The following is a 22,001-nucleotide window of genomic DNA, read 5'->3' on the forward strand; positions in this document are numbered from 1 at the left end:
CGATTCACATGACATCACATCTCATTCATTCACATCCCGATTCACATTACATCACATCTATTCATGTCCATCACATTCATTCATTCATATCCACCACATTCATTCTCATAATAACCATCCCATCACATGCATTCTATCCACATTATATCACATCACTTCATCCAATCGTTCACATGTACAACTACTCACATGTATCTATACATTCATATCTATACTTCACATCCACATATATTCATGTCACATCACATTCTTTCACATACACATCCACATCCACATCCATTCTTTCACATACTCATCCACATCCATTCTTCACATACGCATTCACATCCGTTCTTCACATACACATTCACATCCATTCTTCACATACATATCCATATGCATTCTTCACATACACATCTATCTGATTCACATTGCTTTTATAATTAAAAAATTCCTTATGCATCTTTCTATGCATAAAAATCTAGTTTAATGAGAATAACACTTTTGTAATAAAAAAAATTATTTATGCATCTTTCTATGCATATAAAAATCAAATTTAATGAGAATAACACTTTTGTAATTAAAAAAATTCCTTTATGCATCTTTCTATGCATAAAAATCAAATTTAATAATTAATATCAGTGATATCCACGCATATTCATAGGTGAATATGTACATGGAGTAATTAGAATATTTCTTTTAGATGTAAAAATTATGGAATTAATCTTTTGGAATAGCATAAAAACAAACTTTTTTTTCCACAAAATTTTGGAAAATTTTGCCATAACCTCCTTTGTATGGTTGACCATTTCTCATTTTTATCACTCTTTATTTAACTTAAATTAACCCAAATTAACCCAAATTAGATTTATAGAACTCTAATCTACACAATTTTCTAAATTCAAGAGAGTAAACAATAAGAAGAGTTTAATTAAACCGTTAGTTAATCTTTCTAGGATTGAGAAAGGTTGGAATGTAAAGAGGAGAAGGGGGTGGCCTTTTTATCAAAGGCATAGCATTTGAATTTAATTCAACATCTGCAAAACATAAAAATTAAGAAATCCATAGATTCTTCATTAAACAAGTAAGAAAATTAGCTTACATGGAGTTTGTAAGCTCTCCTTTGGCTTGAGGGATTAAGGGTTCTACTCTTGTTTGAAGCAAGAGTGGCCACCAATTCACTTTGGAGAGGATTAGGTAAAAAACAATTGAATTATTAAAAAATTCAATGTAGATGGCTTAAGACAGGAGCAGAGTAACAGTGCATAAACACCATTAAGCTTTTACAAAGGGGGAGGCTTCTATTTATAGGAGAAAGTCGGCCTCTAACTAAGCAAACTGATTCTAGAATTTTCCAGATCAGTTTGGTCAATTTTTGACCATTTTTGGGTCAGTTCAGGTTACTTTTTGGATCTAGTTTTGAAATAGGAGAGAGGAGAGATGAAAATATCTCATTTTATTGATTAAAAATTGGGGATAATAATGAGAAAAAGATGCCTACTTCATGAGGGGAGATCCCCACACTGAGGTATCAAAATTCAGTTTTTTAATTGTTTTCTTTTGTCCTTAGTCCACTCTTCATCTTATGTGAGAATTTACTCATTTTTAGGGGGGGGGTTCTTTTATTCTTCAATTTATCTCCTCCCTACATTTGGATTAATCTTATTGGTCCATAGGAACCTTAATTGGACCATAATCCAAAAATTTCTAAAAATCTGGACCCTTAGGCTAAGGTCCTTTATATCTATTTTCAATTAATGCCAATTGTACATTGGAAAGTTCTTTTTGAATTTTAGTTCTAAGGAAAATCATTTTAGACACTAGCAGGTTTTTTATATCCAAAAATATCTCAATTTTGAATTACCTCCCTCTAGACATTTTCTCTCTCTATGCCTAAACAGAGTAAAACATGATCTTTCTTTTATTTCATAGAGGGGAATAATTATAAGATCAGAAGGGAAGGTTCTTACACCTACACACCTCAAAAGCTGGAGGGAGGAATCTTACATCCTACCCCACTTAAAAAATGCGAGATGTCCTCATGCGGTGCATAGAGACCTGGGGAGATTGCGGTTGTAGTTTTCTATGGGCTGGTTTTCTTTATTCCTAAAGATGCTTGCAGTCTTTATTGTTGTACCCTGCTGAATTACTTGCAAGGATATCTTGAAATCCAATGGTTTTCTTCAACTACTACTCCAAGGGAAAGCTACAAGTCGAATGAAGTCAGAAGAGGTGATGTGAGGGACATACCAGATCAAAGATCGAATGGAGCGCCTGCACCAAGTATCTAATTCATGGTGGCAAAGAGGTGATTTTGCGGAGTTGCGGTTGGGAAGAATCTATGGCTTGTCAAAGATGGTTGCGGTTTGCTGTGGGTACTATCCTTGTGGTGAAGCGGCAAAAGCTACATCATGTACCAGTTTGAAGCTTCTTCATTATATGTCAACATTTTTACTCATGCACTCACAAGGTTCTCTGCCTCCTCAGTTATGCCCAAAATGATTGTACTACTTTCACATGCACTTGGACTTATCCTTGGCAATTGACTTTTTTCAAGGGATGCTTGGACACTATGGGTTCGCGCAATCCACCGTGTGTGCCAAGTGTTAGTGCATTAAAAATATGTACTTTGGGGATGCCAAGAGGTGTGTGTCTGTGTGGCGCAAAGGGATGCAATGCTTCTTTATATTATTGATGTAACTTCTCAAAATGATGAACGTGAATTAGTTATTTCTCTTCTTGTTCGTACATCTAATTTGTTGTTTTGAGAGTCTCTCGTTTATGTTATTCTCCCTGTTGGGGTTGTGGCCCCAACAATATGACCCTCTATGATAGGGGATTCCTCCCCTTCTAGGTCAATCATGGACACAATAAAGGATCCTCTACTAGGCATGTACCCACCCATCTTCTTGAATGACCGAGAAATTGTTCTCTCGATGTTCTAGTTGAGCTTTCTTATTGCCTCTGTGGCACCATCTTGCAGAGCGATATCAATGGGGGATAGGTGGTGAAATCAACTTTGATCCTTGAAAGGAATCCTTGTGGGCTTCTAGGTCTCATCATCTTCCCAAAAATCTCTATTTTTCTAGCATATTTGGAGGTGTCCTTTGTACCCTCTCTTTCGCTGCTTTATGTCTCATCATCTTCCCAAAAATCTCTATTTTTCTAGCATATTTGGAGGTGTCCTTTGTGCCCTCTCTTTCGCTGCTTTATGTCTCATCTATGCCTTCCCTTTCAAGACCCTCCTCCCTCTACAAAAAAACATCCTCCAACTCATGCCCTTCATTCTCCTCCTCATGAGTGGTCCCATAGCCGCTATCATCCTCATAAAGGCTAACGTCAATGTCTCCCTCCACTGGTTTCTCTTGAGGTCCTATTCCATGGGATGCAACATAGGTAGTCTCGGCATGATCAGCCCCTCATTCTCCTCCTCATGAGTGGTTCCATAGCCGCTATCATCCTCATAAAGGCTAACATCAATGTCTCCCTCCACTCGTTTCTCTTGAGGTCCTATTCCATGGGATGCAACATAGGTAGTCTCAGCATGATCAGCCCCTTCTTCATCTCTTTCTAAAATCAAATTTTCAAGCTCTTCAAAAATACCCCTCTGAGCTGGAGCTGATGTTATGGGTCTCTCCTCACTTCTAGTTCCACGATTTTTGACTTGCACAATAGATTTACGTTTTTTACATCCTAGAAGAAGTTGGGATTCTCCCTCCATTTCACACACACTTGAAGACTGGGAGTAGAAATTGCAGAGTGGATATCTAGAGGATTTGTTGTCAATATTGCTTCCAGATGCAAGGCTCATTTTTGACAAACAGTATAATTCCACAATGGTTTCATGTTCAAGATAATAACGTTCTACATTCATCCATAAATGTATAAAATAAACACAGCAAAATATTCCCTCACTAACACGTCGAGGCCAGCAGCTGCCGCCAACCACCAAATTTTTTGGAAAAAGAACATCCCTAAATGCACAAATTTAATATCAGCCACCTCCCCAAATGAATGAAGTCGAGCGGCCACCAAGTGGCACCCACAAAATTTAATCATCTACGTTTCTTCCATCATTTTTCATCATCTACATCTCTTCCATCATTTTTCAAAACAACGGATCTCACAGAGTGCAAGGGGATTTCAATCATCTACATTGTGTGCATCTAAATGTAAGTATCGAACTTAAAATTTATCTTCTTTATTGTGCATGCTAGAAGCTCATTTTTTTATTCCTGAGAATGGGACCTGTCTGTAAACCCATATAAGCTTGATGAATTCCTCCGTAAACACTCATATGCGTCTTTCTGGTCATAAGACTCATAGCTCTCTTGTTCCTTGTTTTCTCTCTCTATGGGAAGGGTCACAATAGAATATCATAGTCCACTAGCGGTAGGGGCTAGCTAAGAGGAAAATTAAATTTTCTTGTCAATAAGGTCCACAAGATTGAATTGCTCGTCAGTGGGTGAGTTGCAATAGCATCCTTGATTTAGTGGAGAGAAGCTAGGCAGTGGAACACAGACATTCAAATTATTTAGAGAGTCCCACAAATCTTGTAGGGCATTGACATCATGATCTAAGGCTTCCACGTATGCCATTGTGCTGCATATTCATGGGTGTCATTGGGTGGGTTTAACATGCAAGTCACCAATGACATGCTTAATCAACTTAGCAAGGGTTTTGAAGAGCACTACATTTACTTCTAAGCTTGAAGATTACTAGATGGTGTACCCAACAAGGCTTTGTACAAGCAAGAAGGGAGGAGGAGGAGAAGGAGGAAAAGGAAGGAGAGGGAGGTCAAGGTCGAGAGAGAGAGAGAGAGAGAGAGAGAGAGAGAGAGAGAGAGAGAGAGAGAGAGAGAGAGAGAGAGGAAAGGGGGATTTAATTGAGTTCATTGATGAAATGTCAGACTACAATGGGGTATATTGAAAAGTACAAGGTTATTAGGTAATGCATCTTCTTTCACAAAGCTTCAATACATAGGGGGGAACCTCTCTAAGCACAAAGAGGATGTGATGCCTAAGCTACATAAAGAAATCATGGACACACAAAAGGCATAGTCCAAGCAAGCAAGCATAGGTCCATAGCCAACAAGCCCTTAAAGACAAAGAGACAACAAGATCCTCAGATGTTATGGGTAGAACTAGGAGGCTCAAAAAGGGAAAGATCAAGAAAGGACACCCACAAAATGAATATCTTGATGGGGTCCTAACAGAGACAATAACCAAGATTCCTAAACTCACCCATCTAATGGAGCTCAAAAAGAAATCCCCCACCCTTAGATTCTTGAATCATCCTTGCCCAACCACCATCAATGTTTTTAGAATCTTGAATAGGGTGTTCTCAACAAGGTACTTGCCCACTCCATACTCCCAATCCTTGCCATGCTCTACTTCCTGAGGGAGAAGCTAGAACTCCTCATGTCTGATGATATATACCACCTCTCCCCCCATCCCATCATCTTCAACCTAGAAAGGTGGTGCATGTCCTCACCGTGTGCACAATATTTTACGAATATGAGTTTTTGACGGTTGTTGACACTAAGAAAGTTGAGGGTCTAAAGGACTATCTAATAAAGGAGTGTGTCTTACAGGAGGAAACCCTCTAGCATGGTGAAGGAGGATACAAGTTGGTTAACAAAACATGTAACCACTTGGGTGCCTACCTCTATATAGAATATCCTCCCAAAGGAAGCTCATCCTTTACTACAGGGTCTACACTCAAATCAAAGCCCAACTCAACAACCTCACCCACCATTTCACAAATTAACTTCACAAATGAACATAAGGGGTATCCAGAGGTGGATGAGGAGGAGCTCAAGGCAATACTACCTTGAGGAGGAGCTCAAGGCAATAAGACTACATTGCCTTTTCCGGACCCCCCCCTTCTTGTATTCCAAAGAAATTTGGTGCTAGAACACCACACGTAGATTGTTTGATTGGTTTTTTGCACTTATCAGCTTGTCCTCATAGCTAAGCCTGGCATGGCACTCTACTGTGTGGCCATGTATCTCCACCTCTTTTTCTCTACAAGATGACACTATGAATTCCACTTGAACTCTTTAGTTATCAGCTTGTCCTCATAGCTAATCCTGGCATGGCACTCTACTGTGTGGCCATGTATCTCCACCTCTTTTTCTCTACAAGATGACACTATGAATTCCACTTGAACTCTTTAGTTCCTTTCTTGTGATGTGAGAAGTGTAGTCGCTTGCTACGCGTGTTGCAAGATTGATTCTCAATCACATATTTTGGCCAGTGTGAACTATTATCATCCTCTATTGTTATGGTAACTAGTTGGCTTTTGCATTTGAACAATCTTATTATCACCTATTATGTTTTGAACATGGTGAATTAATGTTCCACTTATACCACCATCCATGCAACCAAGCTTACAATGTATGTGGACTTGAAAAAGTTTCTTTCAATGAGATTAATGATGCTTGGCCCTAAACCAATAAAATTTCCCCAATTTTCTTAACTTTGGGAAAAAAAGGAAGGTTGTGGGGGGGGGGTCATGTCCCCTTCCCCTTTCTTTTCCAAAAAACTCGAATCCCTACCAATTTTCATGTAGTTTTCACACTTTAGGAGCATCACTTTCCAAAAATCTCAAATCCCCTACAATTTCCTTGAAGTATTGATAATTTTGAAGAAAAAAGGGGGGAGGGGTGCGGGGCATATGCCCCCCCTCTTTTTAAGAAAAAAAAGGGACATATGCTCCCCATTTTTTTTTTAAAAACCCCTCTAATTTCTTCCCTTTCAAGAATTTAAACTCTTGTAATCATTTTTTTTAATCTCGTGTCATTCCAAGCCCCCCTTCATCATTAATTATTGTGTCATTTTTTCATGAATCTCATATGTGGCAAAACCTGCCCCCATCATTTATGTTAGATGTCAAATTCCCATTCTCTCTCTCTCTCTCAAACACACACACACACACACACACACACACACACACAGGTGACTCTCTCACCTTTCTCTTGCACATGTGACCATTACTTCTCTCTCTCTCTCTCTCTCTCTCTCTCTCTCTCTCTCACACACACACACACACACACACACACACACAAAAGGTAACTCTCTCACCATTCTCTCTCACTATAGTCTCTTGCACACATGTGGTAGGCTCAGCCTCTTTAACTATGGACACCACCACCACTAGAGTCTCCTACACACATGGCCTACTCAATCATTTCATGCGCTCTCTCTCTCTCTCTCTCTCTCTCTCTCTCTCTCTCTCTCTCTCTCTCTCTCTCTCTCTCTCTCTCTCTCTCTCTCTCTCTCTCTTTCATTTTCTGTATATCTCCCTCTCTCTATCACTCTCTAACTCTTCGAATCGTACTTTGATTTGCTCACCAAAATGCATGGGTGGAGATGAAGTCATGAGAATGACGAGTTGTGGAAACGAGCTGGTAGCATAGTCATGGATGTTAGTTGGGGAATAGACATCATAGTAAAACACCTAGTGATGTATGGGGTTTTAATGTGATAATGCAAGAGAAAATGTTTGAGACTATGTGCATATGAATCATTTGTAATGAGTTAGGGAAGAGGATACCATTTATTTATGTTTTGTAAGATTTTATGAGAGGAGATAAGATTTTAATAATGCATGGTCATTAACGGGTGGGATTAGGCCAAGTTATATAGACAACATACCCCTTCCCGAAGAGCATGTAGGTGTGATGGTGATTGAATTCTATGAAGGAGACATTCCATTTCTGATTCTATTATTTCACATAGACATGAACATGTTGCATGAGGCATAAATTATTTTGTTTCATGGAACAAGGAAGACGTGGTTTATCTTTTGGACCTTTTTCGATTGGACTATCCTTGTATTTTTTAACAATTCTTCACGTGCTTTCATTTGGGTGAATGAGAAAGTTAAAGGAAATGTGTTCATTGAGCACATGACAAGACATAGATTGTAATGCGTGAAGAAACTCCTATCTGAGGGTGCCAAAAAGAGCACAAAAAAGTCTAATCGAAGAAAGAAATAGAAGGTATTGACCGAAAGTGATGATGATTAAATGACCTTCCAAAAAAAAAAGGAGGAGGAAAGCCATAAAGATTTCTCTCAACTAGGCGACTCTTGCACATGTGGCCACCACTGTAGTCTCTCTTGCACACATGTGGCAGCGAACCCCTTCAACTGTATTTATTGGCATCTCCTACACACATGGCCGGCTCAACCATCCCATGCTCTCTCTCAGTCCCATTAGACTTGTGGGTGTAATGGTGATTGAATGGCTATGAATAAAACATTCCATTTCTTATTATATTACCTCAAAAGACATGAAATGTTGCATGAGGCACAAAGTTCTTTTGTTATGTGGAGCAAGAAAGACCTGGTACATCTTTTATACCTTTTCAATTGCACTATCCTTGTATTTTTAAAACTATTTTTCATGTGCTTTTGTTTGAGTCAACAAAACGGTTAAAGGAAACATGGTCATTGAACATTTATAGACTATAATGTGTTTAAGAGATACACATGAAGAAACATTCCTACCCAAGGTGCCAAAAGCAGCACAAGGAAGTCCATTCGAAGGTAATGAGCAAAAGGAAGTCCAATCTCGAAGGAAGAAATAAAAGGTAGTGAGAAAAAGTGATGATGACTATGAGATGCCTAAAAATAAACAAGGAAGAGGAAAACTAGAAGGGCAATTTTTTTTTTCCAAAAAAGGTTGAGGAAGAGGAGGCTTGTCCACCTGATGATGGAGTGGATGATGATGAGGACCACGACATGCCTGAAGCCTATGTAATCAATTATGGGAGTGAGCTTCACATTGATTTTTTATAGGGCATCTTGGATCACTTAACTGTAAGATTCAACACCTAAACTTGTAGACATAATGAACACTTGTTTACAATGTGAATGGCAATATTGTTTTGGTGCACATTAAAAAACAACCTCCACCCCCTACATAGGATGCATATAAGAAGAGTGACTAAGTGATACGACAAGCTTTGTTTGGATTTTTTTCGCTTGGCTATGTGAGTGTACTACATAAGAAGACGAGGAATCACCTTGTAGAAGGACCAAATTGATCTTGAAAATTTTTGAGCAAAGTGAAGGGAGTCATTCTATGAGGTGGACAAATGCTAAAAGAAGGCTACATGATGCCAATTGGCGATGACTATGGCGGGCCCTTTTTCGGTAGACAAACTCCATTGAATTTTCATATATTTATTTTCATTGAACTTACTTATCTTTCGCATTCATGAAGGTGCTCCAAGTGAATTGGGAAGAGAAGTTGAAAGGCTTGATAGAAGAAAATATTTATTAATTGCATGCTCGGATTTGCTGTAATAATAGAAGAGCCATATCCGAAGGACTTGGACTTAGAAACCAAAAACCATATCATTTGCTTAATGGTAAAATTTGATTTAATAGTGTTTTGTGTATTTTCTCATCAGTGGCTTGTCCCAGTCTCATTAATGAACATTAGTGCAGACATGAAGGCATTTAAGCAATTCTCAAAGAGGGAGGTATTATGGAGCCACATCCTAGAGCACACAATAATACAAATTTTATAGGCATGGAATTCACATATAACAATGCAAGAAGATTTTGGCAAGCATGAAATTCACATATAATATAAAATTTCCTAATACATGCATTTTCATAGTTTTGGAAAGGAAGCACAAATACTACAAACAAGTCTTTGAGAGAAGCTTATAGGGAAAATGAGATTCACTTGAGCTCTCTCTTTTTGGTGACCCTCTCAAATACCTTGCTTAAGAAGGGGAGAAACTATTCTTATTACCCATGGAGTAAATGGTTGAGAGTGTGTGTGGAGAAGAAAGAGTTTTAAATGCTTCTACTGATAGAAAAGGAGTGGGAAGATACAAGATTAATGTTCATAAAGCAAACCCTTGTGGAGCTATGGGATGCCATCATGCTCTTGGCTTGCCCATGCTAGTGGTTGGACTTCCCAACAAGACTAGTTTTTGATGGAAGAAAAGGTTGAGTTCAAGAAGTAGAGGAAAATAAGAGACTTTGACTGCACAAAAAGGATGTAATTCTAGAGCTAAAATATGTTAGACAGGCATGGTAGACTCACTCTTAGACTCATTTGTATGTGCCATGTTCTACATGGAAGGGATCTAAGAGAAGGCAAAAAGACAGAGAAACAAAAGGTAGACAACGACAAGGCATCGTTGAATGATGTGTTACACCCATTAGGGTTACAAGCAACACAACACTGAGGTTGATGATGAGAAGCCACCCTGAACCCATGGGAATCCATTGAAAATTATAATGTTCATGGGTATACCATAATGTTGATGAGTATACCATTCCAAAACGAATTGATAAGCATGTTATTATGGTGATGAACAAGAAGTGAGACAGCATGTAGCTCTATAATAGGGGGAGGATATACCATAATGTTATTATGGTGATGAACAAGAAGTGAGATAGCATGTAGCTCTATAATAGGGGGAGGATATACCATAATGTTTATGGGTATACCATTCTAAAATGGAATTGATAAGCATGGTGAGATAGTAGGCAACTCTATAATAGGGGGAGGGGGCATCCAAAATAGAAATGATAAGCATGGTATTATGGTGATTAACACGAAGAGTCGTATGCAAATCTACAATAGGGGGAGCATAAGCTCTTAGACCATTGAAGGCATTGTCCACCTATTCCCCCTCCCATGTATATATGTATTTTCAAACTAATCAATGATTTCATTTGCTGCTCACCTGAGAGAAATCTTAATGCTGATCTACTGCAGTACCACTGCAAAAGAACTCCTGTTCATCTTCAACTCTACAGCAATACCACTGCAAAAGACTCGGCTGATTAAAATTACTTCTGCTTCATAATGGTCTATATCTAACTCATCGCCCAACAATCAAGCACATAATCCAACAGTGTCTACAATCCTATAAAATATCAGTAATCACCCCGAGTCACACATATACCTTCCTAAACTGCTCCTGTGTTTACGAATGGCATGATTGGGCTGTATACATGATCAGTGAGTGGGTATCGGATCTGGCTGGTTCATAAGTGCTTCCAGAGGTTCCCCCAAGCTTCCAAATCCCTTTCATTAGAAGCATCCTGTGGCATGGTTTGTATTGCACGTGTACCTTGTCTATTGCCCCCAGCCAAACAATAATACTAGGTTTGCATGCACCCCTGTATGCTTGTGTGCACCAGCAACCTCTTGGGCCCACATGCATCTGCTCAGGTTCATTATGGAAAGGCATATAATCCCCCCCAAGCCGTTCCACTTGTTTTACGTCAACCTTTTCCTGGCATCACCAATGCTTGTATGCTAGCTCTCATTTCCTCAATTTTCTTCACATCCTCCCACATATTGGCTTCTGCATAGATGTTGGACATCAAGAGGAATGCTGCAACATGTTTACTATCCAGATTTACCACACACTCAAAGGCATGTCTGCCAAGCTTCACATTACCCCACTTTCTACAAGCACCTAACAAGGCAGTCCACGTCGCAAGATCGGGTAGAAAAGGTATTTTCTCTAACATTGCCACAGCCTCATCAAGCTGACCAGCACGGGCAAGGAGATCAACCATACAATTGTGATGCTCAAGAGTCGGAGTAATGTCATACTTCCTGCTCATAACCTCAAAATACAAGTGGCCCTTTTCCACAAGACCTGCATGACTGCAAACTCTGAGAACCTTAAGAAACGTGATCTCATTTGGCTGTATACCTTCCTCCTTCATTCTATCTAACAAGCACAAAACAAGTTCACTGTCTCCTTGGCGGGCATAGCCTGCAACTAATGCAGTCCACCTCATTAGGTCATGGGCAGGCATTGAATCAAACACCCTCTGAGCATCAACCATGCTACCACATCTACCATACATATCAACAAGGCAAGTTGCCAAAGTTTTTTCATTAGATTCGATGACTTTAAGTCCATAAATTTGGGAGTGGATTGCTATTCCAATCTTTAGATCTGTTGTGCTGCCACATGCTTTCAAAATGCTAAGAAAGGTGACATCATTTGGTAATAGGCCTTGTTCTTGCATTTGTGCATATACTGAAAAAGCCTTCTCGCTGTCTCCTTGCTCAGCATATCCCGAGATCACACCATTCCATGAGACCACATTTGGAGGCACGTCCTCCAACTGCATTTGTTGCAAACAACTCAATGCTTCCTCACCAAGTCCATGCACAGCATATCCTGCAATTAGTGCACTCCATGAGACAACATCTCGTACTTGCAACTCATCAAACACTCCCTGTGCTTCTGCAAGTAAGCCACATTTGACATACATATCCACCAATGCACTGCCAACAAACTGATCACTTTCTAGTTCTTCTTTCACAATATCAGCATGCAATATGTGGCTCTTGTCTTTGGCACTTAAGCTACCACAAGCTTTCAGGATGCAAACATACGTGACACCATTTGGGAACACACCCTGCACTTGCATATTTTCCATGCAAATCAGTGCTTCCTCACCAAGCCCGTGTTCAGAATAACCTGCTATTAGTGCATTCCACAAGACTACAGATCGAACAGGCAGCTCATCAAACACTTTCCGTGCTTCAGCAAGTGAGCCACATTTGGCATACATATCCACCAGAGTGTTGCCAACAAAAGGATCACTTTCAAAACCCCCTTTAACAATCTCAATATGTAATGCAGAGCCCCTACCTATGTCTCCTATGCTGCTGCAAGCTTTCAGGCTAAACATGAATGTGACATCATCTGGCAACACGTCCTCCAATTGCATCCATCGCAAACAGTTCAGTGCCTCCTCACCATGACCATACTCAGCATACCCTGCAATCAAAGCATTCCAGGACACTACATCTCTAACTCCTAACTTATCGAACACTTCTTGTGCCTCTTGAAGAAGGCCACAATTGGAGTACATATCCACCAGACTGCTGCCCATGAAAGAATCTAGTTCCAATCCTTCCTTGGCTATCTCTGTATGTACTTCTTGGCCCTTTCCTTTCACACCTAAAATACCACAAGCTTTCAAGCTGCAAACAAATGTAACATCATTTGAAAGCACACCCTGCTGTTGCATCCGTTCCCAACAATCCAGCGCTTCCTCACCAAGCCCCTGTTCAACATACCCTGAAACTAGTGTGTTCCATGAGACTACATCCTGTGCTGGCATTGCATCAAACACACCCTGTGCTTCAAGAATTGAACCACATTTGGCATACATGTCTATCAATGTATTTCTGACCAAAGGATCCTTTTCGAATGCTCCTCTGACAATCTGTGTGTGTAACTCTCTGCCCTTATTTATTGCTTGCATACTGCCACAAGCTTTTAAGCTACAAACATAAGTGACAGCATTAGGAGGCACACCTTCTGATCGCATCTCCTCCAGACAGTTGAGTGTTTCCTCACCAAGCCCATACTGAGCATATCCTGCAATCAATGCTGTCCATGAGACGACGCCCCGATTCCGTATCCCATCAAAGACTTTACGTGCTTCTGTGAGTAAGCCACATTTAGCATATGTATCCACCAACGTGCTGCTAACAAAACTATCCCTTTCATGTCCCTTTTTGGCCATCTCGGCATGAATTTCTTGGCACCTGTCTATGGCTCCTAAGCTGCCGCAAGCTTTCAAGCTACCAAGAGATGTAATTGCATTTGGAGGAATGCCCTCCAGTTGCATCTTATCCAGACTCTTTAGTGCTTCCTCACCAAGACTGTGCTCCGCATACCCAGTGATTAGTGCATTCCATGAGATGGCATTCCGGCTCGGGAGATTTTCAAATACTTCCTGTGCTTCTGCAAGTGAGCCACATTTGGCGTACATATCCACCAAGCTATTGCCAATAAATGCATCCCTTTCAAAACCACGTTTCGTAATCTCTGCTTGTATTTCTTGGCCTCTTTCCACACATTTCAGCCTAGCACAAGCTTTCAAAAGGATCAGAAATGTATATCTGCTAGGATAAACACCATCTTCTCTCATCTTCTGAAAGAGAACAAAAACACACTGTGATTCCCCGCATTCAATGTATCCATGCATGAAAGAAGTCCAAGAATACTCATTTCGATGAAGCAACCTTAAAAAGACCTGCTGGGCATCAGACATGCTTCCACATTCTATGAACATTTGGACAAGCTGGTTCCCAAGTGTTATTTGAGCTTCCAGGCCGTTTGAATGGATGTGCGTGTGCAGGCACTTGGCAGCTCCTAGATGCTTTGATTCTCTGCACTTGTGTAACCTGGAGATCAGAACATCCACTGAAGGCAGCTCACCCATCCATTCTGGGGATGCAGGTGCCACCTCTACGCATAGGATCTTCAAGCCACTGTCCTCTTCCAGCATGTTATCAGCACAGCCTGGGTTTTCCCAGCCATTTGTCCCCAACAGCAGTTGCGTGTTTTCTTCCATGTCATCTGGCACCGCTGGGCTTGTCTGTCCAAACTCACCGGATGCTCATCAAACTAGCCAAGTCAGCCATAATCTTCACACTTTAATAATGAAAATAATTTTCATGACACTAAATGTGCACTTACATCACTCATACTGCTGTCCCAATCGTCCGAAGGTTTTCGATACTCTTGCCATAGGACTGCAACCATATACAATAGGCTAGAGAAATTTAGCTGCTGTGAGAGAGCCAAAGTTTGAACCATGTGTGAAGTGTGAAATATATGCATTATTCAAAGGGCCCAAGGGAGGGGGTGTGTGCATGACCTGGTTTCAAATCCCGAAAAGAATTGTCTGAAATAGTCGATTTTCCCATTCTCTGGCTTGAGTTGTGCCCACTGTCTATCCATGGCGATTGCATTAGCGATTTTATGCTTGAAATTTGGAGCCCTTGCATTTGTCTGCCCTTCCGTTTTCTGTTATTCCACCATTGAGAGGGATCCTTGAAGTGCTCCTGCCACGAACACTCTGTACTTATGCTGTCAGGAAGCATGAACACCTTAAAATATTCCTGCCATGAGCTCCGCATTCTTGGGCTCTCTGCAAGCATAAACAAACTGTTCAAAGCCCTTGGATAAGACAGTTCACTATGTGCTAAAACATCCATACCTCTTGAACTAACATGCTCAAGAACCAACACATCCTGGAGGCCACCCACCACCAAGAAGCTTTGAGGGCCGTGGGAGCAAGGGGCTTGCACACTAAACTATTGATGTAATTAAACACTTTAATGATGGCCACAACAAAATTCCACCGAATACTTGAAAGAGATTTTGCATATTGACACCACATTGGGGCAGGAAGTAAAAGGAATGCATCTCCATTGACTCCTGCTACAAGCTATACCAGATGCCTTGTATTTCTTATTTGTGTAATACTAATATTTTCTAAATTAAGTTCAAAGATTTCTTTAAGTTTTGTGCAGAGTAAGAACAAAGCATGATAATGCTAACCATACTCAGGAAACTTTCCTAGTTTGGTTTGTTTTGCCCTGAGTGGTAGTGCTAACCGTGCTCTCAGAATTCTGAGAGCCAGTGAAGGTTAGAAACACTAGGGAATCTGGGAGCAAAGCTTATCTAGGAGAACCAGGCAATGTTCCCTCTGTGGTGTACCCCTTTGCTTGTGCTAGTACGGGCGTGCCTGTTTGATGCACGGTCCCGGAAGACCAATGAAAGGCAAGTGTGCACCCAGTGAAGGTGGGAGTGTGCCTGTGACTTGGGACTTCTTCGACTGTCCAGACTTCATCGACAAGTACCCAATTGTTTGAGTTGTATTCACTCCATGTGAGGAGAAATCTGGCCTATTGGCCCGTGACACTTGAACATATAAATACTCCAAGAAATACAAATGTATTGAGGCGGGGGAGGCGGCCCTTTCCAGCCCCAGTGTTTGTGTCAAGTGTTATTGGTCATTTTCAGTTTTAATGGTGCTAATAATGTCCATTGTTGGTATTAGTTAAGTGATCTAAAAATGTGTATTTTGTCTTCCGATTTGTAGGCCTCGTAAGGAGCGGTTACACACACATGAAGCTCCAATGATTTTCCAACAATGCTCTATCACTCCCTCTCTGTAAGCTTAATCGCCATCTTCCCTGCACACAAGCTCTCCATCATTTTTGTTCATAAAGGACGCTACACTCATCCATTTGTAAACTAGGGCACGTATCTGTGATCCTCATCAGAAGGGCGCCCCTCCATGCTTATTTTCTAGCTACTCTGTCAGGGCGACCTGAATGGCTGCCACGTCACCAACCGGTTGCTTCACAACTGTTGTACGGCCTCCCTATGTTGCCCCTGATCAGCCCATGTTGCTGGCCAACCTGTTTTGAGCTGGTCAATCCCTTTTGGGAGCTGGTCGAGCTGATTTAGGACTGTTCTTCGGGCCCCCCATAGTGCATGTTTGTGCCTATGGGTGGCGCCCATGACCAGTTCATTGATGTTTACATGACAGGAATTCATATGTGACTCCGCTGCTGCTGCTGCTTGATTTTGTGCGTGACCTCCACTGCCAATTCTTTATTTTCAGCAATCACATCACCGTCAGCCTACAACCAGGCACTATTACGAGTACATGACACATGTGGACCCAAAGCACCAATTTCGATTGCCTCTCTCTAGTGAGAGGTGGGGAGTTGCTACAAAGGCTCTACATCGACGGCATCATCACCGAATATATGTTGTTTAGTACATGTTTTCATATTTCTTGTTTTATGGAAAATCTGGCTTAAGAGCTCATGGAACATTGTACAAAATAAAATACACTTGGTATTGAAGGGGAGGGCACAGGAGGAGGGGGGGTGCGTTCAACCTAGTTCTGGCCCCAGTGTGGTGTCTCTTGTGCAATTATTCATTTTTCAGCATTGTCTTTGTCTTGCGTTGTTTCCATTTCATGATTGTTTAAGTGTTAATTATTTAAGAGACGGTGCCCAAGTAGACGCACACCTGACTAGGTGAATTACACTACCTTCCCCCCTCTAATAGATGATGATATAATCTCTCTCTCTCTCTCTCTCTCTCTCTCTCTCTCTCTCGATAGATGTAAACTTTGCATGAAGCCTTCATCTTGCTTGCATGTGGTTGGAACTCACGCCAACTCCTATCAAGAATCCCCCCCCTTTGGCATATGGGTCATATTCTGCCCCGGGTTCCATTGTTTCATATAAACACATGACTGTTTCATGCATGCATTGTATGGGTCAAATTAATTGCCGAGCTTCCATTGGCTGTGGTTTCCTCCCTCAGACCTAGCAAGCTCTCTGAGCAAAGCTCTATTAATGTCTTTCAACCCCAATGATTGATTGAAGATGTCATATGATATCAAAGTATGATAAGTTGATGACACGAAATGCTATCAAAATACATCTCATTGAGTAAAACAGAACCATATCACAGAGAGCCTAGGTTGCAAAGAACAAACTCACTGGAAAGAGCAAAGAAACCGCTCTCTATCTCGCCGTTTGGTTTCGTAGCCATGTGGATGTCCTTCTCGGCACAAGCCTGTGTGCTAACGCATTCTGCAGGTAGTGGCTGGGCCTTGCATGTACATGCCTTCCATTTTTGCTTGAGAGAAAGACACTGTTCATGAGATTGCTCATCAGCAGCACAAATGAAAGCTAGGCGAGGCAAGTGTATCCTTCATCAATTGGGGGTCTGTGGGCCATGAAGATGGGACTGGCAGTTTACTTTGAGGATCTACACTGTTGGATACTGCCTACACAATGATTTCTAGGACTGCATGTCGCGCTCTGAGAGTCTCTTGACTCAAAGTGGGAATCAGATAGATGCAGTGAGATCATTAAATGCAACTCTACGCCCCCTGGGAATATGGTGAGATCCATTTTAGAGAGACAAATGCACACCCTCTGAGGGGTTGATAGATGCAGTGAGACCACTAAGAGCTATTCTACTCTTCCTTTAGATATGGTGAGATTTTTTGAACCTACTCATGCGCATCGGAAATGATCCAGGAAAGTTTTTTCAGCAAGCAGTAAGATTTTTAGCACCTGGAACCCCCGACTCCAAATAATTCTCATTTGAGGAATTTGATGGTACTCCAATACATTTCCGAAAACTGCGAGGTACTCGGTATGATTGACATTATTATTATTGATTCAGAGTATAAACATCTCATATGGTTGATACTGACCATCTGTTCCAGGGCCTAAATTTGACGGGTTACTTAAAATTTCAAGTGACATACACTTTTTCAAACTGCTTTTCACATGACATGAATTTTCAAAATCATGTTATTCAAATGGCAAGCAATTTATCAAAATGAAAAGCTCTTTTAAAAACTAAAAAACTATATGTAATTAAACAATCAATCTACAAACAAGCTTTTTTTTTAAGTGAAAATTTAGGTATAATTGTTGATGAAATTTACATAAAGCATCCAATCTACAAACAAAAGGCTTCAATGTAATACTTATGTTGTGAAAGTACTAATGTAATACTTATGCTGGAGTGATGTTGTCAACCATCTTATATACCCATACATTGGCCAACATGCTGTCCAGACAAGATGCCTTGCATGTCCAACTTGCCAAAATTAGGCCTTTGACTATTGTTTAGTTGTGTTGCACTTCATGGAATTAGTGAACAAATCACTCTAATGGCATCGCCCTCCTCTTTTTTCCTTGTAACCAAATATCAAAAACATCTTTCCAACAAACTTGTGATGCATCACTTGCATTAAGTGATAACAACATCAATGCATCAAGCGTCTCCAAACACATGCTACTTCTCAAGCTACTCTTTATGTCATTTTGTCGAGAGAAACCTCTCTCACATGATGCTGTACTTGCTGGAATTACTATGCTTGCTTGCCATAAATGCATCAGTCCTGGAAATGTGTCCCACCAAGTCTTTGTGTTGCTGCAGATTGCCCAAGCATCATGCATACCTCTACTCCTAGCAACCCTGTACAGCATGCCAACAAAATCCTCCCGTTCACCCAAACATTTTCTAATGTCAATTGTTGAATCATCAACATTAAGCTTGCCAATAAGCCTCTCTAACCATTCTTCAGTCCTTTTATCCCTTTCAATTACATCTGAAGGATAGGCAGAGGGATTAAATAGCTTGACCGAGTTGAAAACCCCAAGATCAAGAAACCTATTATTTAAAGCATTCAAAACATCTTGTACAAATGTCCTTCCAATGCAAATACATTCAGCGAGGGAGCCACTTGCACTTCCAGCATCATGAGGCAGTACATTGAGATCAAGAGTTGCATCCTCCTCTTCTGAATCACTTACTGCTCTGTCTCGTTTCTTTTTTGGAGCTAATTTTGGAACTGGCACAAAGTGTAGCACATGCTTATGAGTAAACCCATTAGAATCAACATATAACATATTCCCATCTTTTGACATGTTCAAAAACTTTGTAAGCTGTTTTGAACCAGCACCAAATTCGCCCTCATAAGATATATACCTTTTAGTGAGCTTCTCAAATGTCAAATCCAAGTAGACTCCAATCATAGTAACATCCATGTTCTCCCTCTGAAATTCTACATTTAATTTATTCAATTCAACCAAAACATCAGCCAGCAAATGCATCATAAACTGGACTTGAAAGATTGTGGCATAATTGTACCATTTTTTCTCATGCATTCTCCATTGCTCCAAAATAGCAGGCATTAAGGGAACCAATCTTTCCATTACTTGGCCTCTAGATAGCCATCGAATTGCATGGATTTGTAAAACTTTCAAGTCTGCAATATGATACTCATGCATCAAGTTTCGAAGTTCGACATGTCGATTTGTTGATTTCCCTAGCCATGCATATACCTTGTTTGCAACCTTATCAACAAAAGCAAACACATGAGGATTCGATGCAAAACCATCCTTTGCTGCAAGTGCCTCACGATGGGCAATACAATGCATGCCCATAATTCGTGAAGCCGATGCTTGAAACCGTGCCACTACACCTGTCTTATGACCTGTCATTGCTGAGGCACCATCCGTTACAAATGCAACTAGTTTCTTCAAATCCAGATTACTCTCTAAGAGCATGGCATGGACAGCATTGTAGATTGCCTCCCCAGATCCATTATCAACTGGTAGCAATCTCACAAATTTACAATTGGGCTCTCCTTTGCCATTCCCAGGCAAGTACAAAATGTAGATAATCAAATGTTTCTCCATGGTTCTATCTGTACTTTCATCAATGAGGATTGAAAAAAATGGACTTTCACAAATTTCAGCATACAAGTCTTGCCTAGTACAATCTCTTAAAGACATCAAGAACTCTCTTCCAGATACCGGATTGGTATATGCACCATACTCATCAGATGATGGCATATTAGGAGTGCCAAGTTCCCTTTGTAACTTACATTGAGTGGGATATTTCTCCAATGCAATATCATTGCATGCACACAAGTGTACCAACTTCATACAAGTGATTATTCTAGACTGTTCAGAATGCACCATTGTGTCAATACCCCCATCTATTGGTCCTTTGCCACCAATAGCCTTTAGCTTTGCATGATAAATACTTGCAGCTCTCCTATGATCTGCAGATTTTGCATGCTCATTCAAGGCTGAAAGCTGAATGCTTTGGGATCCACCCATTGTGAAAGTATTCACTCTTCCATCTTCTTCACACCAAGTGCATTTTATGCGGTCCTCATTACATGTAGACTTGCATAAATATGCCCAAGGATGTAGTAGAGTCCATTGAGTCCTCCACTTCCTTTTGGGTTTATTGGAAGAAGACTCTTGGGAAACCTCATTACAAGTTTTTGAGCTCCCACCACTACTCTCATGTCCTACATTGGCAATGGTCTGTCTTGACAAAAAAGAATCTATTGAAGGTTGTGACTTTTTCTTTTTATTGCGTCCTCTATGAGGCACTAGATTGGGACGGTCAACCATCACTGAAAATTTAAGAATAAAATAAGAAAAAGAAGCCACATGTTAATAAAGAGAAGAGAGCATACGGTATACCTTAATGGTTAAGCACGTTCATTTATACAAGGCCGTTATACTCCTTACCGATTAAGCATGTTCATTTATACAAGGCATATATACTACTATAGAGCAAGGGAACAACAGACTAACAACAAAAACAAGACACAAAAGGGAATAGCTGAAGATAGCTTAACAAAATGTTAAAACAATCCAAATAAGAATCCAACCTGGGAATAAATTGCAGCCAGCAGCCTAGCAGGTCCTTCCTCCACCAAGCTCAGAAGTAGCTAGCTATGATCACCACTCACTAATCAAGATTCAAGAATCATAAAAGTAAGTTAAGAGAGAAAGACAGATAGAGAGCAATTTCATTTAATTGTACACAATCATACAATACAAAACCACCTCTATATATTATAACATTTGTCATAAGTAAACAATCCACTGCTAGATCTGTATAGACTGTATTAGATCAACAACATGGCCATAAGTAAACAATCCATTTGTTAGATCAACAACATGGCTATAAGTAAACAATCCATTTGTCTAATCTGCAAACTGAAGCAGTCGTTCAGTAAATCCATTTTTTTTTTCTAGGTTACATATGTTAACACATTAATTCCAAGATAAGTCATCAATACATATTCGCCCATCTATAAGCAGATTCAAAGCTTTTAGAAATCAAAGAATGAAGAATCATATCCATCATCAGTCCTAGTCGCCCATCCATAACCAGATTCACAGCTTTCAGAAAACAGCAAATCATGCCCATCATTGAGTAATAGATTTGCTAGGATTCAAAGATTATAGAAACCTTCAATCGTATATTATAAAGAGTATAATCAAGCAATAGCTAGATACCTGAGAGTCGAGACAAGTGCTGAGAGGCTGAGAGGATGAGCTCCCAATGGATGCTAGGACAAGGGACATGTTAACCAGTCACCAGTGAATCAACAATGCAGACTAAGTGAGCACTGAGTATGACTCACCCAAATGAAGCCATTTTTATAGTCGGAGCCACACGTGCTAGCTAGTAGCGGCCAACTATCACATTCACTGCCATCTTCATTGAAAGAAATCTGCGAGGACTCTCCCTCACACTCAGGAGTTAGGAATCACTAGTAAGTAGTAACTTCTCACGAGCAGGGCTGTACACACAGCTGGCCAGAGAGGTGGCCGCCGTGGCCGGAAGAGGAATACT

The 22,001-nt window shown here is 40.5% G+C and overlaps 3 protein-coding genes across 11 annotated transcripts in view; 1 reads left to right on the forward strand and 2 right to left on the reverse strand.

Annotated features, from left to right (window-relative positions):
- Positions 1–17,985, forward strand: part of LOC147639774 (pentatricopeptide repeat-containing protein At5g39350-like) — a 93,007-nt gene extending 75,022 nt beyond the window's left edge. The window contains exon 5 of the transcript XR_015261976.1: positions 17,969–17,985. The gene's annotated coding sequence lies outside the window, so the exon portion shown is untranslated. The remainder of the gene's footprint in view (positions 1–17,968) is intronic.
- Positions 10,659–17,771, reverse strand: LOC147639776 (pentatricopeptide repeat-containing protein At5g39350-like). Of its 9 annotated transcripts, none has more exons than XM_086773967.1 (4): positions 17,312–17,771; positions 14,659–14,931; positions 14,478–14,533; positions 10,660–14,385 (listed from the first exon to the last, which is right to left on the reverse strand). In XM_086773967.1, the coding sequence occupies exons 1-4, from the start codon at positions 17,361–17,363 to the stop codon at positions 11,242–11,244; spliced, it is 3,525 nt and encodes a 1,174-aa protein (XP_086630093.1). In that variant the 5' UTR covers positions 17,364–17,771; the 3' UTR covers positions 10,660–11,241. The 9 variants fall into 9 exon arrangements, with proteins under 9 accessions (XP_086630079.1, XP_086630093.1, XP_086630100.1 ...); XM_086773974.1 differs by having other exon boundaries at positions 10,661–14,376; XM_086774008.1 differs by lacking the exon at positions 17,312–17,771 and adding an exon at positions 15,915–16,076 and having other exon boundaries at positions 10,661–14,385.
- A 508-nt stretch (positions 17,986–18,493) lies between the features above and the next one.
- LOC147639777 (uncharacterized) lies at positions 18,494–20,461 on the reverse strand. The gene has a single exon (XM_086823858.1). It carries the CDS (start codon positions 20,459–20,461, stop codon positions 18,494–18,496), a length of 1,968 nt encoding a protein of 655 aa, XP_086679984.1.
- Positions 20,462–22,001: the final 1,540 nt, after the last annotated feature.

Source organism: Cibotium barometz, chromosome 3, assembly GCF_041138505.1.
Source record: "Cibotium barometz isolate CiBa-2024 chromosome 3, ASM4113850v1, whole genome shotgun sequence".
Taxonomy (NCBI): Eukaryota; Viridiplantae; Streptophyta; class Polypodiopsida; order Cyatheales; family Cibotiaceae; genus Cibotium; species Cibotium barometz.